Source organism: Porites lutea, chromosome 9, assembly GCF_958299795.1.
Source record: "Porites lutea chromosome 9, jaPorLute2.1, whole genome shotgun sequence".
In the NCBI taxonomy this organism is placed as follows: Eukaryota; Metazoa; Cnidaria; class Anthozoa; order Scleractinia; family Poritidae; genus Porites; species Porites lutea.
The window spans coordinates 5,225,775-5,244,607 of record NC_133209.1 but is presented as its reverse complement, the minus strand read 5'-3'; the positions used below and the strand labels follow the sequence as shown (position 1 = coordinate 5,244,607).

Genomic DNA, 18,833 nt, shown 5'->3' with positions numbered 1-18,833 from the left:
TATATAAAAAAATTAATCAAAGTGGGAATTATTCTAGGGAACAATTACGTAGATACTTTCAAATTTAGTTAAGCTTTTATTATAGTGCAAGAATGTTTTGCGATGCGTAAGCATATCCCACACAACAACAGTCAACACTGAAATGGTCCAACTTCGTAGTCCATACGGTCCATGAGTCCAGTCCATATGTCACATATGCCAAGCTGGAATCTTAAGCATGAAAACTGAATATTAAACTACGGTGTACATTAGAAAAACTGCATTAACGTATAATATCAGTGAATCATTCCCACGTTTTCATGTTTCGGGACATGTTGTGATGAAATGGTGACGCGAAATCTATCTGGAAACCATGCTTTTCAACTATTGGCTACGTTTTTATCGTTGGTTTCCTTGCTTTCGGTTCTAGCGTGGGTGATCAAGACAGATCAAAAGCCTACCGAAGAAGAGGTAAAAGAAAATAAGCTTTAAATACGCCGACTCATAAGTAACTTATAGCACGTTAAAAAACGCTAAGTTTCCAGAATCATTCCAAGTTGGTTACCACCGTTCCAGCTTGTGATCGGTTCTACCAAGTTGTTTTTTTTTTAAACCCTGAATGAGTCAAAGGAAGCAATTATTCTTTTTATTCTTATGATCAAAATCCCGAACGATATAGACTGATCTTGAGGTTCTTAAGCCATTTTTCCTTACCCCAAATGAAAAATTTAAACTTTAGGTATATTTTCGTGGCGTCAAATGGTGTACATACGTCGTGTTTCCAATGTAAATGCGGGCACAATTCACTCACTTAAAACAATTAAAATCCGTGTGAGGCATTTCTTATTAAATCGTTTTTCTTATAAAGAAAAACCTTTGGCTTAATCTTTTCACTTCAAGTTTCCGAGTGTTGATTTACGTTTTTTTTTTCTTTTGCTCAATAGTCAAAGTCAAGGTGTGTTTTACTTCTCGCTTGGGTACCGGTGTTGTCATTATATTTTTGTTTACTCGCTGGTGCAGAAGGTTTGTTCATATGCCGAGTAATATGAAAATTTTTTTCAATTTCAATTTCAACGAGAACAGTATTATCCATGGCAAAATACATGCAAAGGTCCCCTTTTCATTCTGACAATTATTTGTGAATTTCAGGTTCTAATGAACTTAGTTAATTTAATTCGTTTGTCTCTACATCAACAACAACAAAAAAAATAAAACCACTCTTTGCACGTGACGGAGTACGGTCAACTCACGCCTTGCAGACACCCCGCTATAACGGATACCCCGACAATACGGACAGCAGCTAAATCCCCTGCAAAAACAAAGTACAGACGTTTGACTGAGATAAACTCTCGCTACTACGGACTCTCGCTAATGAGGACACTAATTTGAGGTCGCTACAATGTCCGCAATAAAGGGAGTTGACTGCTGTAGCTATTCTCGGTTTTCACTGTCACGCAATCGAAAATAAAATTGCAAACCATTCAGTACAGAAAGTCCAGAATCTAGGAAATAAAAGAAGATAAATATGCAAAAGGCCTCGCCAAGAATCAGGTCTGTGCGGTTTTTCATATGCGAGATATTCGGGAAAACATTTTACCTAAATTTATAAAGCTTTGTATGGAGACGCCATGTTTGTGTCCCGTTGAGGGGCACAAATATGGCCGCCGGAAACCAACAGAAACATCTGTCTTTGAGTTTTCCTACTAATGCGTGAAATCATTGCTTGAAAAACTCATAAAGGATTAAAGTGATATTTATTCTGAGAAAAGGAATGTTTAGATAGCAAAGTCTCCCAAAATTGGTAATGTTTTTAACCCACATAAGAGCCTTCCCGACCGCCAGCCAAATGCCGCGTCACGCAAAAGCCTACAAATTCAAACGTCCCCTATCGCAAAACGAAGAACCCTTTGGAACTAAAACTTTGTTTAAATAACAGTTTATAGTGCTGTAATACCTCATGAAACTCAGAAACTCAGAAGAATCGATAGTTTCGTAGTTTGAATTTTGGTGACGTCATGTGAAAACCGAGAATAGGGATCGCTGGAAAATCAAAGCTATGTATGTATCGTACATATTATCCTATTCGCCTGGGTAAAAGATTTCCATGTTTTCTCGAAAAACGCCGGGAGTAAAAAGGGAAGGCTCCAAATAAGCTCTTCAGGAATTTATAATGGCTTAACATTAGACCATAGGCTATAAGGTTTACAGTACTCTAATTTCCCCTATAAGATCGTCGTGATCGAGCGCTTTGAATAACAGGCCGCCATCTTGGTTTCAAATATATAAACGCCAGAAACGCTCCACTTTGACAATCAGTTATGGATAAATAGGGGACTGTAAAATGAAAGGTCTAGTTATAAAGACAAGATAAACGGCTGCCAAGGACGGTGTTTATAAAGCCTTGCCTAAGTAAACACCGTAACTAAATAAGCGGTGGTTTCAACAAAGCCCGGAACCACAAAGCTAATTAAGTTGAAAAAAGACGCCTGGGATGTCGAATTGAGAAAATATAGTTTGAATCTTTAAAGTTTCGTTGTCTCGACTGTGACTACCGTAAACTACCGCTCATAAGCCTTCCCACTCTGTTTTCACATTTTTGTCTCTTTCATATCTGTAAATGCAACTGTTAGCCCTTTTTGGTCCTTTTACAGACCGAAATGACAGATTTTCATACTCTTTCATATACCTGAAAGCAGAAGAAGTACCCCTTTCGGGTGTCAATCTGTTTTACCAGTCACATTGGTAAATTGTTTCGCTCCCCAACCGACGGAGCACTTTTGAAATGCAGTAATTTTTTTGAAACTAAACCCTTCATTTATTATTGTTTCTGCAGCTTCAAAATGAATCGGAAGTATCGATGAGAGTCAAGCAGAGGAAAGCAACGGAAAATATTAAGGAATATTGCGCAAAGTATGGGGCAGATCCCCAAAACGTCGACGTGGATCCGGACTTGGATAACTTATTCGTTGTGGAGAAGTACAAAATTGTCTATTGCTCTGTCCCAAAGGTTGCATGCACAGTCTGGAAGGGAATAATGGCAAAACTAGAAGGTCTTAACATTTCAAATGGGATTCACAAGAACACTAAAGGAAAACTCAAAATTCTTAACGATTATTCTTTGGGGAAACGCGAGACAATTCTAAAGACATATAGGAAATTCTTGTTTGTAAGGGAACCGTTTGAACGTCTACTTTCTGCCTATAGAGATTGCTTCTGGGGGAAATTCAAGGCGAAACAAGATTACTGGAAAGATTACCAGGAAAAAATAAAACAGGTTCTGATGAGTCGAAGTAGTCTTCCTAACGAAACATACTCTGAAAAAGTAACGTTTGAACAATTTGCAACCTATTTGGTTTTTCGACGGAGAGAAGGTGGTTTGTTTCAAGAACACTGGCGAGAACAGTATAAATTATGCCATCCTTGTCGCATACAATTCGATTACATCGGACATTATGAAACACTGGCTGAAGATGCCATGTTTATTCTAAGAAAAACAAACTTGGAAAACAAGGTAAAATTTCCGGAATGGCAACCAACAGACACTAGCGAGTTACTGCAGAAGTACTATTCTACGCTTTCTCTGCTCAGGATAAGGCAACTACAGAGTATTTACAAAAAAGATTTCGAGTTGTTTGGTTATAGCTATCCAGGACGGCTTAAAGCGGTAGTTGACAATTTAATCAATGATAAGTTGTAACTGAATTTGTTGCGAGCCCCAGGCGTTGGGTGTCCTGTGGTTCGTTGGGTGTCCTGCCTTAAATTAGGCGTACATCTCCCGAAGAAACTGGTATGGTCTTTCACCATATATTTCTCGGGAAAACGGGTGCTAAACAAGGTGAAATTTTAGCCGATCCCCCCTTTGAACGTTTCTTCACTCAAGTGACCCCCCTAATAACATTTGATGGCTTTCGCGACCCCCCCCCCCCCACCTCCCCCACCCATGTCTTTATTTCCCAAGCAAACTTGAGTGGTCCCCCTCTTATTTTCATTTCTTATTACCGGGCATAATTATTAAATCTACCCTGCTGCATGCGCCTGATAAAACCCCTGATATCCAGAGTAAATTAAGTCAGTATAAACTCCGGACTAAGATTTTTTCAACAGCAACTGTATTACGTTGTTACGCTGAGTACCAGAGATTTTTTCTCGCGTGCGACGAGGGTCTTCGCACGTCTCCGAAGGCCGAAGACACGAGAGGGGCACTTTTTAAGACTTGACCAAAATCGGTAACCGCGCATGAAAAGCCTCTGGCACGGGTATAACGTGGCTAACTTTGTTATCAAATGTCGCGTTCTTAATACTCGACTTTCAAATTCTGTACTCGAGGGAGACCCGTTTAATGTTCAGTTTCCACGAATATTATTTCAACATCAAGATTGGAAATTTGCATCTCATTTAGTAATAAAAGGTGGGAAAGTATATGGGTTATGGACTCTTGCTGTGCACGGAAAAGCCTCAAGCGATATTAGCTCTCGCCAGGTTTTGAACTATGCCGCGTTTTTTATGTTTTCTGTCCAATTTAAGTGGAAATACCGAAATTAATCTATTTTCGTGTAAGACACTGAACAGAGCCTCAGAAGCTGCAAAAGAACTGTGGCATGAAATTTTACGACTAAACCCACATGAGAGTCGCTGCTTTTAAGGTGACTCGACCCAGTTTTTTGGGGGGGGTACCATCCTACTTTAAAGCTCTCTGGTATCCCCACCTTTACTTTTATCGTAAGTCTAACACATAGAATGGATAACATATAGATCAATCTACAATATAACATAAAATCTTTGGCGATCGGAGTAAATGTCACGTGGTTATAATGCCACGCCCCTTTGAGGTCTGAGTCGAAAATCGGCTGTTGCCGGCATTTTTTTGTGAAAATCTCTCGACTACATATAGTGCGCATTAGTGCCTTGCGCTGAACAGAGTTTCACCAAAATCGCAAAGACCCAATTCGAAAAATTCAGCGGTTTCCAAATTTAGGTCATAATTTATGCGAAAATGATAAGAAAACTTTACACGGATTATATATAATAAACTATGAGATTCATCCCTTTATTTTGGGCATCGTTATAACAGATGGGTCCTTGCAAGTCAGCAAAACGCTTAAGAGCCTTGTAAATGCGCGCGATTTCGAGCAAAGCAAACATATAGAAATTATAGTTTTCGCTATTTGTTGACGTTTGTCAGCGTTTAAGAGTCCTTCTCACGAAAAAAGCATTTTCTTAAAAATTCGTAGTTTTTTTTCGTTCAAATTTTTTCAGGGCCACAATTGATTAACTAACTACCCGGACTCTAAATTTCATGGTCATTGAAAAACTGTGACATTATCTTCTATAAGCCCAAACTTGAGTAAACATTGAAGACTTTTAGCGTTTTGGCTGAGTTTGTGCTTTGGGAGTTGTCTATTGTTTCTAGTCTGTCATGGTACAGCATTCTTGTTCCGCACGCGTGCAATGACCGCTCTTGGCTGACTTCCGAACGCTCGCCGAGATATTATGATTTTAGTGCAGTGAGACAGGCCATCGCGTGATGCATAGAGGTTTAACTAATAATTTTTAATCAATTCTGGTGCTTCTTGTGTCTTTGCAAAAAAATCAAGAAGTACTACACACTAAATCTACTTACTATTACAAAAATATCATTTTTTCATAGGTTTAATGCAAGCCAATAATTAAACCAATTCGTGACGGGAATATCTCGGTGAGCATTCGGAAGTCAGCCAAGCATGGTCATTGCACGCGTGCTGAACAAGAATGCTGTATCATGACAGACTAGAAACAATAGACAACTCCCAAAGCACAAACTCAGCCAAAACGCTAAAAATCTTCAATGTTTACTCAAGTTTGGGCTTATAGAAGATAATGTCACTGTTTTTCAATGACCATGAAATTCAGAGTCCGGGTAGTTAGTTAATCAATTGTGGCCCTGAAAAAATTTGAACGAAAAAAAACTACGAATTTTTAAGAAAATGCTTTTTTCGTGAGAAGGACTCTTAAACGCTGACAAACGTCAACAAATAGCGAAAACTATAATTTCTATATGTTTGCTTTGCTCGAAATCGTGCTCATTTACAAGGCCCTAAAGCGTTTTGCTGACTTGCAAGGACCCATCTGTTATAACGATGCCCAAAATAAAGGGATGAATCTCTTGGTTTATTAGATATAATCCGTGTAAAGTTTGCTTATCATTTTCGCATAAGTTATGACCTAAATTTGGAAACCGCTGAATTTCTCGAATTGGGTCTTTGCGATTTTGGTGAAACTCTGTTCAGCGCAAGGCACTAATGCGCACTATGTGTAAACGAGAGATTTTCACAAAAAAATGCCGGCAACAGCCGATTTTCGACTCAGACCTCAAAGGGGCGTGGCATTATAACCACGTGACATTTACTCCGATCGCCAAAAATTTTATGTTATATTGTAGATTGATCTATATGTTATCCATTCTATGTGTTAGACTTACGATAAAAGTAAAGGTGGGGATACCAGAGAACCTCAAAGTAGGATGGTACCCCCCCAAAAAAACTGGGTCGAGTCACCTTAAGCGTGACTCTCATACGGGTCTCGCGACTCTCATACGGGTCTCATATGCGACTCACCAAATACAAACAATACAAACAAGATAATCTTAGGTAGTGTCCGGGGGTACTTCCGGTCTATACTAGGAGAGTCCGCCCGAAAGAGGTTCCATTTTCAGGTTCAGGCTTATGAAATGGTATGAAATGGTTGGCGGAGGTTCGATTTATAGAGGGTTCGAGTTTTATCGGGAGTCGACTGTAGTCATAACAAAGTACGTAAACGTAAACGTGTTTGTTCTATTCCGAGTGTTTCTTCCTCAACATTTCTTACGTTTGAGTCATTAAGCATTCAGCCTCTAGGTTCCGAGATTTTTAGGTCAACGAGTGACGAATGACTGTTCCTTGCATGCAATAAATGATGCGCTTCAATTTTATCATTGGTTTAAATTTTATTTTCATTGATTTTAGGTATGGTTAGTATGCATGATAACGAGTTTAAAACAAACCAAGGATAAAACTGAACCACGAGATAAATTTTAGTTTTATTTTGTGACTGGAATTACTTTAAAACAGTCATTTCAGTCTAAATACCTAATGTAGCTTGAAACAACTCAAATAAACATTTTCCTATAATTCCATGCCTTACTAGAATATGCTTCTTCAGATCGACGCAGCTATTACTTCCGGGTGGTTGTATGGCAAATCTGCTTAAAAAATCACCCTTAAAAATAGGTTTCACACCAGCTTTTTCGGCCAGCATACCGATGTAAACATCGTCGACTTTGAACTTTGGGACAACGTCAAACAAATGAACAAACTTGTCAATAACATCAGAAGATAAGACAATTCCAAACCCAGAACAGTACTCTGGATAGAATGTTGCATTATAATCTTCAAACGAAATTTCCCATTTTCCCTTCCTCTTCACCCTGGCTTTCTTAAAACACTTTCCGATGTAAAGCTTTCCTTGAGGAGTTGCAGGCTTGGCAAGTAGTGAGATTAAACCTTTAACATCAACAAATGTATCATCGTCCATTTTTAAAAGAAAGGAAAAATTACAATACATGAAAGCCCACTCAAATGCCATTTGTATCTTAAGGGTCTGATTCCAGTAATGATCGTAGTATTGCGCTCGTACAAGGTCCCCGAAAACATTTTCCTCTTTCAGTAATAAGTCTGATACGCTCTTGTTCCGCGTCTGGGCCACAAGGAAGACAGTCTTCCAGCGAGGATTCAAAACAAAGTCTACACCCCATGTTTGGCGGATGTCTTTCCTTCGCTGTAGATTACAAGGCGCTGAAGAAACCAAGATTAGAAGAAAGTAGTGTTGCGAACAAGTTTTCGTTGTGATCAATGTCGTCTTGTGTTTCAGTACTGGGTTCTCGGATTTATTCACAGACTGTCTCGGCGCGCTAGCTTCTTCGTTGTCTGCGTCGTTTCCAAGTAACTGGATTTGCATCCTTTTCCAGTCCAGTGCATCAGTGATTGAATTCGAGGGCGGAAACAAGAAGAAAAACATGAAGGAAATCCAGCTTAACATTAAAGCAGCGAGATAGAAACATTTAAATCCTCTCCTTGAAAACGTTTTGACCGTGAAATTCATGATAACTAGCTGCGAGTGGGTTTGATAGAACGGATTGTAAGCCTCTAGTCCGTATAGCAAATCTCTCTTTTTAATTTTTAAAGAGAAAAACTCTCTAATAAGCTTCTCAATTGCATATCACGTGATGTTTTACACGGGGACTAAGGGTGGCTAAGGGATAAAAAGCGGCAAAAAAAAAAATGTTGATGTTCATTTTGCCTCAACTACTTAGGTATGTTAAGGCATCATGTCTCACCTCTTAATTTGCATAATTTGGCGAAGTGCCATTGGAAACGGATTGTTTTGATCAGTCGTCATGAAACTAGTCAAATATTTTCGCATTACACGATTTTATATTTTGTTTGAACAAACTATAAATATTATCGAGAGCTTCGCTTTTAGCCCTGGCTAAATCTATATATTAGCCTTTCAACCCATGCCTTAACTTAGCTGAGTGGAGTATATAAAGACCACAAAATGATACAGCTGCTCCTGCAAGCGTGCCGTCGAGAGAAGAGAGGGAGGGAGGGGGGGGGGGGGGTGAGGTAACAAAGCCTGTAAAAAAGAGAAAGAGCTTCAATACGTGAATTCAAGAAAGCATCCCCACAAATAGAAAAGGCCTAATCCAGGCGAAAAGGTTTATGAGACGTACAGAATGAAAAAAGATACGAGAATAAGACAATATATAAATACAATTTAAGTTTCAAGCTCTTTTTCCTTCAAGAACCATAAATACCTGTTATAAGCGCCCCGGGATGTCTTTAATTTATTGAATCCTCAGACTGAATTAGCATAAGGCATAATATAAAAAAAATATCTCAAGTATGACCCCAAATCAGTTCAGCCTCCATCCATGTGCCCTCATACAGTAAAAACAGTCAACGTAAACGCATCTTTTCACAAACGGAATAACGAAACGATATTCTTCGCCCTATGACAATAGTTAGTATTGTTGAAAAGAACTTCAAGAAGTGGAATCTCGATATGACAATAGTCCAAGGGACAGACAAAATATGTTCGCTATAACGACGTTTCATTATATCGATTTTTTTGAAGCTAAGTGTCCGCCATTTTAGTTTTTACAACGAAAAAAAACTCAATCTCGTCCCCAGGTCTTTTCGGTTAACGGTGCATCAACCTCTAGAAGGGTGCATTTTTGACGTCATTTCCTCGTTAAGCACAAAATTGTTCCAAATTTGGTCATCAGTAACTGGTTATGGTGAATTATGCGTGTGCTTTTAGCCAATCAGAATCGGGGAAATATTTTGAGTGAATAATAAGAGCCATTATTATTCATTCAAAATATTTCCCCGATTCTGATTGGCTAAAAGCACACGCATAATTCACCATAACCAGTTACTGATGACCAGATTTGGAAGAATTTTGCGTTTAACGAGGAAATGACGTCAAAAATGCACCCTTCTAGAGGTTAATGCACCGTTAACCGAGAAGACCTGGGGACGAGATTGAGTTGTTTTGGTTGAGAAAACAAAATATGGCGGACATCTCACTCGTTTCAAGAGTAAGAACTAGGCGAAGATGTAGCTAAAAACATGGCAAGAACAACAACAACACAACTCGAAGGGCGACAACTGCTATTTGGAGAATATTTGCGGAGCTGAACAACCCTAAGTAAACGTGCACTATCGAAGGTGAACTTAACATCGATGGAGGTAAGCACGTTTTAGCTTTGTTTTTAAACTAGGAATTATTTTGAATGAATAATAAAACAATTATTGAATTCGGCTTTCGTATCATATGAAGAATTATGGAGATCTCGGGGGGTGTTATCCGCCTCGGCCGTGATAACACCCTCCTCGATCTCCATAATTCTTCATAAGACACTCAGCCTCATTCATTAATTGTTAATTATACCATGTTTTCCAAATATGGTAACTGTACGCGTCTGCTCAAAATTAAAACAAGCTGAAAATCGGTTGTTTTTACATATAAAGTCGACAAGAATTCGCGATATTTTTTGCCCTTTTTTATAAAACAATTATTTTACTCGCGCTTGTTGGATATGAGATAATTATAGCCAACTCGGTGCTAAGGTAATACCTCGAAAGGTACAGGCATTTTCAGTTCACATCGTAGTCGTGGAAAAAGTGGAAAAGAAACGTACAAACAAGTGTGATGCACGTGCAAAGTTGTTGTTTTGCTTATAAAACCTATATAATTGTCTTTTTGACGTTCTCTTTGCCGTTCGTGTCGTGGGATCTTAAAGTCCCTCCTTTCAACCTTGTTTCCAGGGTCCTCTACCACTCGATCCCCGTACCCGTTGACTCCTGATCACTCGAACCCTCGCTAACTCGAACCAAAATCGATTTCCCCTGGATTTCCTTCATACATTTACTGTAATTTTACCCTCGATAACTCGAACCATCCGCTGATTAACTAGAAGTAATTTTTGTTTCCACTAAGCTCAATTCTCTATAATTTTACCCTCGATAACTCGAACCATGTTTTGAGCTCTTAAAAAGTCGGGAAAAAAAAGTGTACTGGGTCCCGAAATATTGGATTTTGAAGTCCCACTGACGATGTATAGTTTACTAGTGGAGGCTGATGTTGTTTGTCACGAATGTAACGTGAAACAGCTTTACTTCTCTCTCTATTTGGGCTATGTTTTGTTACGTTACGTACTGATTTATAATCCAAATGTATATTTCAACTTTCACTTAACATTTCTACAATAACATTTGATAAAAATGTTCACTGTACAGTAAAAACTTCTTTCACCTTACTTCGGGCTATTTTCTTCGAGCTCCCGATAACTCGAACTCCCGATAACGCAAGGTTGGAAATATCGGGAGTCGACTGTACCTTGGTCTGGCCTGGTCACATGTCTGTTGGACAATTAAAAACATGCGGGAGGGTTCCTTCGATTGTCAACTTCAAAGAGAGGCTATTTGAAAATCAGTCATGAGGAATTCCCACCGCCATAACGCGCGTTATGTTTCTCAGCGCTGTAATGTCAATCTAAAGCAAACGGGGCCCAGTTGTTCGAAGGTCGATTAGCGCTAACCCGGGGTTAAAATTTAACCTGGTTTTTTTTTTTCTTTTGTTCAAAAGCATTTTCTGAGTTAATTTTCTGTTCTCAGCATCCAATCATCCAATCGTAGACAAAAAGAATTAAACCGAATTTACTTTTTAAGCGTTAATATTTGAACTCAAATTTCGCACTAAACCTAGCTTACCTCAACCCAAACCCATTTTGAACAACTCGGACCAGTTTCTCGCGTTCCGGGAATCGAGCAGGAGAGAACCCTGAGAGCGAGGTTGTGTCCATTTATGGTCATTTATGTCTGTGGCAGGCGGTAGTGACGTTAATTAAGGGTGGGGAGGATTCTGAAAAAGGGACAGTCTCCAGGCCTCTTGAGGGTGACACGTTGGTCAACAAAAATATGATGTTCTAAACTATTCCAACGATGAACCGAAAGTGTAAACGCATTTTTAAAGGCTCAGCAATAGTTTTGCTTTCAAGCAGCTTGCTGATCGTGATTTTCTCTACCACAAGGAAGAAGCATAGTGCGATTACATCAAGGACGCAGCCACACGATATTGTTGCCGGCAAAGTTGTGGATGCTTTAAACGTGCATTCTACATGTTCCACCGGTGGGTGAATTAGATTAGATTACAGAGATAATGATAAGTTTTTCTTAACTTCCAGTTGCATTATGCTTATCGCATAAGGTATATCCACATAACAGAATGATTAGCAGGTTGAAAAGTTCCTTCGGTCCCCTATGTTTTCCTGCAAGCTTCTTCCACTTTTCTTTCTACATTCACCACTGTAATATCCATTTCGTTTCGCGGCGCTCAGCCAAACAGAAGAAACGACAGCAAATTAACGATAGAACCAAAACTGAGGCGCTCATACTAACTTATTTCATATACTGTAAATCTTAGTTTGTTGATCCCGGGATCTGTGCTGTGTACATATGTGCTGCCTGGTTACTTCAACCTAATTTACAACAACTTAAGATGTTGTCTTTAATGTGTAACTTCAATTTGCATATACTAAAAATGAAAAACATCCCGGATTCCATTTGATCGTTGTGACAGCACTTACTGAGATGGACGACAGTTTTTAGCTTTCAAGGCTGGCTTCAATGTAATCTCCACCATCATGCTCGATCGTTCCGAAGTGGACTTTTTTTAGCTATCGTATGTAGGTCGTTATCATACAGAACTAAAACAGGCTTTATCCGCGCTGGACCAGAAAACGCGAATAATATGCGAGGTGAATATGAAACGAATGCACAAAATAGTATTGTTGATCACATCAAATGTTTTGTGCCTTGGCTCTTTAAACTCAAGATTTGCAAGCCCCTTTAGTGGCAGAGCAAGTGTTCGAATGAGTCGTGCGTGCGTTTTGACACACATAAGTCTTTTTTTCACTTCTCAAATGACAAATCATGCAGTCAAACCGAAAGTGATCACTACATACAACAGTAAAAGTCCTTTGGTCTTAGACGCTCCGCGAAGAGAACTACATGGTACTTTTGCTAGTAGAAGCGATGTTTTTTTGGTCTTAACAAGCACTAAAAAGGTCTTAGCAGAAACATTTTGTTGTCCTTAATTTTTTTGAGGGTTAAAAACCTCGCTCATGAGTACGAATATGCCAGTTAATTTGGAAAAATTAAACGGGCCCATGACTTTCTATTGTAACAGACAAGAAAGAATTTCGTATTTAAAGGAGCTGTGTCATGGCTAGCTAGTTATGGAATTTGAGAGATTACTTGTGAATGAAAAAATCTCAGGTTCGTGTCTCTCAGTCCCAAGGCATTATTTCAAAAGTTTCAAAAGACAAAAAAAAAACAACTTTGAAAAACTGTCAGATAAATAAGCTTTCAAAAACCACATTTGAAACCGTTTCATCGTTCTTCAAGTTTGTCCATCCGTGTCTCCTTTTGTATCTGAGTTGTTTACAACTTCTTCTAACTTGTCCCTTACGGAAAAAATTATTCATGAAACAAGGGGCTGTAAATAAACGCACACAAAACATGCTTGTCCTGCACTGAAATTATGAGATCCATCTACAAGACTTTTCAGAAGGTTTGCGACTAAATGTGAACGCAGCGGTAGCGATTCTTGACTGTTAAGCGTTTCCCTTTTAACGTTGTTTGTATATGTTTGCATAATCTTGGCTAATTTACAAGGGAGATGCCAACCGAGCAGTTTATTTCAGTTCATTAGATCTATTACCACTGTAAACTTTTCGATGCTTTACTTTGCTCGTTTTATCTAACTTTTGGGGCTTTTAAGGGTTTTCTGATCTAGCTTTTCTTCGTCATATTACTTGTATCATTGGGTTTCAAGGTCAAGCTGCTAAAAGTACGGTTAGATTTGAATCGCGGTTTTTCGATATGATTTGTTTTCTTTGGTAGGTTTTCTATCGACACTACTTTTTCCCATAAGGACATCCCCCCTTTTTTTTCCGTTTAGTGTCGAATGCGTTTCCTGATATTGAGTCGGTCGGTCGAATTGAAAAAAAAAAAACCTAAAAAAAATTTAACAAGAAGTCTCGGAATAGGAGGCCCTGGTACCACAGGATGACGTTAAAAGTTAACATTCACATATTTGGATTAACAAAATACACAATATACTGTAAAAAATGTTCCTGTTTTTGTTCCCGTTTTTCTCTATGCTGTTACTATGCTCATTTTTCTGTTTAAAAGAATTATTTCAGTAAAAAATGGTTTAACTACATCTTACTTCTTTTTTAAAGATGCCAAAAATTTGGGTCGGTCGGACGATGCTAAACGGAGAATAAAAAGAGGATGGCCTAATGTTTGAAACGTCTAAGTACAGTAAAAGCCCGCGACTAAGTATCTGGGTTTTCCCAAGTTAGCCTTTAATTAACAGGGCCCAGTTGTTCGAAGGCCGATTAGCGTTTAACCCGGGGTTAAATTAAACCCAGGTATCTTTTTCTTGTGTTCAAAAGCATTTTCTCGCATAATTTTCTCTGTTATTTTTAGAGCTTCCCATCATCAACTTCTGGACTAAAAGAATTCAAACTAAAGTGCTTTTTAAGCTTTCAAATCTGAATTCAAATCTTAACCCAGCTTTGAACAACTCGGCCCAGGTTGTTAAATAAATGGTAATTAGCACAAATTTAGGACATTTAGGTTCTTAAAAGGGGAACCAATTTGAAAACAGGTTCCTACATTCTGAAGAAAAAAAACACAGTAGCCAAGAGTATTTAGGGGTATTCAGCTCATTCCTTACGTAAAACCTGCATATTGTTACATTGCAGTTGAAGTGGTAAGGCACCTATGTCAAAGAGGAACGTGAATGTTGACTTATCATATTTGTCCAATGTACAGAATTTTTTTTATAGAGTTTAGAAAATAAGAACGAGTTTCAAATTCTAGGCTAAACAGATTCTTCTATAGAAAAGGCCTAACGGGCAACTTTTAGCAAATTTCGTACTGAAAACCGGGTTTTTACTGTACAGCTATAATTTCGTTATCAAAGAACGGAAACCTGAACAAGGAACAAAGGGGACAACAGTTCAGAAAACATTTTGGCTGACACAACGACTGCATCGCGCAGTCACGAATATACTCCCTGAGGAAAATAAATAATAAATGAACTGATAACCGATTTTTTATTTGGAAATCACACGGAGCGAACCTCACTCTAGTTAGCAACGAACGCCGACCCCTATTTCTGTTTCGTAAACGGTCGTTGCCATTTAAAACGGTCGATGCCACCATTGGTAACCAAACCTTTAGTCATGATAGATGTAATATAATAGATCTAACTTACAATAAGGCAAATTCAATCGACTCCCGATAGCTCGAACCTTTAAAAGGGAAATGTAAAAAAGTTCGAGTTATCGGGAGGTCGAAGTAACGGAAAATAAGGAAACAAGGAATTAGGCAACAAAGTTTCATTAATTTACAGGGCTGGACACTGTAGTTAAACTGGGCTGATGACCAAAAAGTAAAGACAAAGAATATACAATCGCACTGTAGTACACACTTTTTCGATCGACTTGTCACGCGCTTTAAAAACATGGTTCGAGTTATCGAGGTTAAAATTATATAGAAATCATCTGAAGGGAAACAAAAATTACTTCGAGTTAGCGGGAGATTCGAGTTATTGAGGGTTCGAGTTACCGAGGGTAAAATTACGGTAAATGTATGAGCCGTATCCAGGGAAATCGATTTTTGTTCGAGTTAGCGCGAGGTTCGAGTTAGCAAGGATTCGAGTTAAAGGCAGTCGACTGTAATACGTTTTTGAATTAACAGTCTTAGAAAGAACGACCTTGAAGCCCAAGTTGAATTTACGTTAAATGTTATGAAAAGGGCTAGGGTCACCTGCTATAGGTGTACCAGTTAAGAAAGACATTTTGCTAGTTTATGTACTTTTTATATTTTTCGGAATTTTGGCGGGTCGGTATAGTAATGTAGTGGTAAGGGGGAGAGAGGTCCTGGTTCGAGGTCCAGGTTCGACCCTGGGTTGCGATTTTCCTTCTTTTTAATAGAAACACTCTCAACAACAGGTGAAAAATTTTCTAGGTGTCTTAAAAATGGCAACGACCCTTAACGAAAGGGACAATTCAACGCCGACTTGATTTGAGGGTGTCATTGGGGCACTAAACCCAAATTCAGAAGCAATAAAATAAATCTGTATTTAATAGGCCCTTTCCGAGTTCCCCCGGGCCGCTGTATCAAAACGAGACGTCAATCGCATTGATATCGTAGTACCACTATTGATATCGGCCAATATCATCCAAATATGGTCACACCTAAGCAGTTCCCATGATTAACACAGGAAAGGTCTGAGATAGTGTGTCGAAGTTTGGAACAGGTTGGAGAAAATCACAATTTTCTCTGCGTATCAGTGTATCCTTCCTAAGCTTCTTTAGTATGTTCTCGGGAAATGTTTTGATAAAATGGTTACACAAAATCTATCTGGAAGGAAACCATGCTATCGAATATTCAACTGCTGGCTATGTTTCTAACGTTGGTTTCTTTGCTTTCTGTACTAGCGTGGATGATCAAGACAGATCGAAAGCATATCGGCGTACAGGTAAAAAGAATTAAGCTGAAAACACACCTTAGTAGAAATATAAAGCACGTTAAGGGACGCTAAAAGTGATGTTACACGGGACAATTCACAACGACGATTTTAAGCGTATCATATTGTGCGCTAAAAATCGTCGTTGAGAATCACCTCATAGCCTGCGTAGCAAGCGTTTCCGTTTGGTTTCGAAGCAAAGAAAAACCGGTTTTGGCCGCGCGAGAAATGAAATGAGACCCCCTCCCCGCTCTTTTACTTGCACCATTTTTGGCGCAGTCATTGACTCTCGTTCCACGTTCTTTGCTCCTAAACCGCACGGAAACGCTTGCTACGCAAGCTAATCACCTCAAGTCTCCAAAAGCATTCCAAAGCAAAGTAATCCCCGTTTCAGCTTGTGATCCGGTTTTGCTGCAATAACTTTTGTCATACACCCAGGATGAAGTGAAAGACAGTAATTATTCTAACGAAAATAGCGCTGGAGGATGGGGACTGATTTACGTTTCTTAGGCCATTTTTCGCCCGGGGGTACTCCCTATAACGGTTTATACGGGGAGGATCCGATCAGAAGGGATTTCACTTGTTGAAGTTTATATAAAAGGGGGGTAGGAAATCTGTAATTTGGGCGTAAAAAGGCCTAAAAGGGCTTACAGACGCATTTTATGACCGTGAAAAAGTCAAGAAAACGTTCTGGTTTCATTCAAATTTTAAAGAAGGTGCTTTAAAGCAGTTAAAGGGGATCGCCCCATATGAAACGAAAACGACCAAAGCGGTCGTCAACGGGTTGAGAAACAGCACTTTTCTTAATTACAAGATCTAGAGACTTGTACAAAACCTGATCTATTTGCCCGGTTACAGGAATTTGTTTATAAGTTACCAGTTTTTCTTTTGGCTTTGTTTGTGTTAACTTTATCTATTAGCTATTATAGCCTCTCTGAAATTCGAGGTGAAATGAAGGTTGCAATGTATGCATGTATGTATAGACTTAAACTCGATAGACTCAAATTATCACCATTAAAAAGATTGAAAAGTTGACTTTTCGATCACTAGCCCTTCGTCAGAGATAGCACTCGCGGTGGTAATGTCATTCAGATGACGTTCGCGCATGTGCATTATCGGGACGGTCACATTCATGGTTATTTGCCAAAACCTAAATTTGTGCAGCACTACAGTTTCTTTTGAAACGAAACCCTTCATTCTTTATTATTTCAACAGCTAAAAAATGAATTTGACCTGTCAGTGAGTGCCAAGAACAGGAAAGCAAAGAAGCAGATAGAGAAGTATTGCACAAAGCATGGAACAGATCCCCAAAGCGACGCGGATCCAAACTTGCGTAACTTATATGTTGTGGAGAAGTACAAAATTGTCTATTGCGCTGTCCCAAAGGTAGCATGCACAGTCTGGAAGGGAATAATGGCAAAACTAGAAGGTCTTAACCTTTCAGAAGGGATTCACAAGAACACTAAAGGAAAACTTAAAACCCTTAGCAATTATTCCGTTGGGGAACGCGAGACAATTCTAAAGACATATAGGAAATTCTTGTTTGTGAGGGAACCGTTTGAACGCCTACTTTCTGCCTATAGAGATTGCTTCTGGGGGAAATATAAGACAACACAAGATTACTGGAAAGATTACCAGGGAAAAATAAAACAGGTTCTGAAGAGTCGAACTAGCTTTCCTAACGAAACATACTCTGGAAATGTAACGTTTGAACAATTTGCAACCTATTTGGTTCTTCGACGGAGAGAAGGTGGTTTGTTTCAAGAACACTGGCGGGAACAATATAAATTGTGTCATCCTTGTCTCATACAATTCGATTACATCGGACATTATGAAACACTGGCTGAAGACGCGATGTTTATTCTACGAAAAACAAACTTGGAAAACAAGGTAAACTTTCCGGAATGGCAACCAACAGACACTAGCGAGTTGATGCAGAAGTACTATTCTACTCTTTCTCTGCTCAGGATAAGGCAACTACAGAGTATTTATAACAACGATTTGGAGTTGTTTGGTTATAGCTATCCAGGACCGCTTAAAGCGGTAGTTGACAATTTGATCAATGATAAGTTGTAGCTGTATTTTCTACTTCCTCATCATTGTATCGAGGATACTGATGTTAAAGGGGTTCTGACCTAGGGGGGGTTGGGGGTGAGGTAGTCTGGATTTCAAGTGACGGGGATGATCTCAAAACCCCCAAAAATCCCTGAGAGTAAACATTTACCCCTCTCCAAAAATCCCATACGTTAAATATTATAACAGGCGCATATATTAGCAGACCTTCGAGACCGGGATACGCGGGCACTACCACGAATCTTCAGATTGTTTTTAATACCCCCAAAAATCTCTACTTAAATCAAGCCACCCCAAAAATACTAGCCAAACTAGTCGATACATGGTCGAGCACTTCCGGAACGTTAGCGAGAATTACGAGATTCGAATCTGTTACAGGGACGGGGGCCTCATTTTTCTCATGTTTCACGATGGTAGCTCCAGCATTATGGCCGCACGCTTATCGCGATTCCATTATAGCTTATCTATCCGATTATCGAATAAACAGAATTAGCATATTTAAACGCTCAGAAAATCGTTTAAACATATATTTGTATACCTTGTAACCAATATATACAAGCAATGTTAAACTTGAATGCAACTGTATGTCCCATTTATAGACAAAGATTGTATAAAACCCGCTGAAGGAAGAACTAAACAAAAATCAATTGTTACTC

General features: G+C 39.0%; 3 protein-coding genes across 3 annotated transcripts; 2 read left to right on the top strand and 1 right to left on the bottom strand.

Moving 5' to 3' along the window:
• Window positions 1-253: 253 nt before the first annotated feature.
• On the top strand, window positions 254-3,741 carry LOC140948561 (carbohydrate sulfotransferase 11-like). Its single transcript, XM_073397815.1, has 2 exons — window positions 254-450; window positions 2,813-3,741. The coding sequence occupies exons 1-2, from the start codon at window positions 325-327 to the stop codon at window positions 3,674-3,676; spliced, it is 990 nt and encodes a 329-aa protein (XP_073253916.1). The 5' UTR covers window positions 254-324; the 3' UTR covers window positions 3,677-3,741.
• Window positions 3,742-6,742: 3,001 nt separating this feature from the next.
• LOC140947837 (beta-1,3-galactosyltransferase 5-like) lies at window positions 6,743-8,256 on the bottom strand. The gene has a single exon (XM_073397038.1). It carries the CDS (start codon window positions 8,092-8,094, stop codon window positions 7,075-7,077), a length of 1,020 nt encoding a protein of 339 aa, XP_073253139.1. The 5' UTR covers window positions 8,095-8,256; the 3' UTR covers window positions 6,743-7,074.
• A 3,274-nt stretch (window positions 8,257-11,530) lies between these two features.
• LOC140948448 (carbohydrate sulfotransferase 11-like) lies at window positions 11,531-18,802 on the top strand. Its single transcript, XM_073397686.1, has 3 exons — window positions 11,531-11,688; window positions 16,076-16,116; window positions 17,320-18,802. Exons 2-3 carry the CDS (start codon window positions 16,081-16,083, stop codon window positions 18,178-18,180), a joined length of 897 nt encoding a protein of 298 aa, XP_073253787.1. The 5' UTR covers window positions 11,531-11,688; window positions 16,076-16,080; the 3' UTR covers window positions 18,181-18,802.
• The last annotated feature ends 31 nt before the right edge of the window (window positions 18,803-18,833 follow it).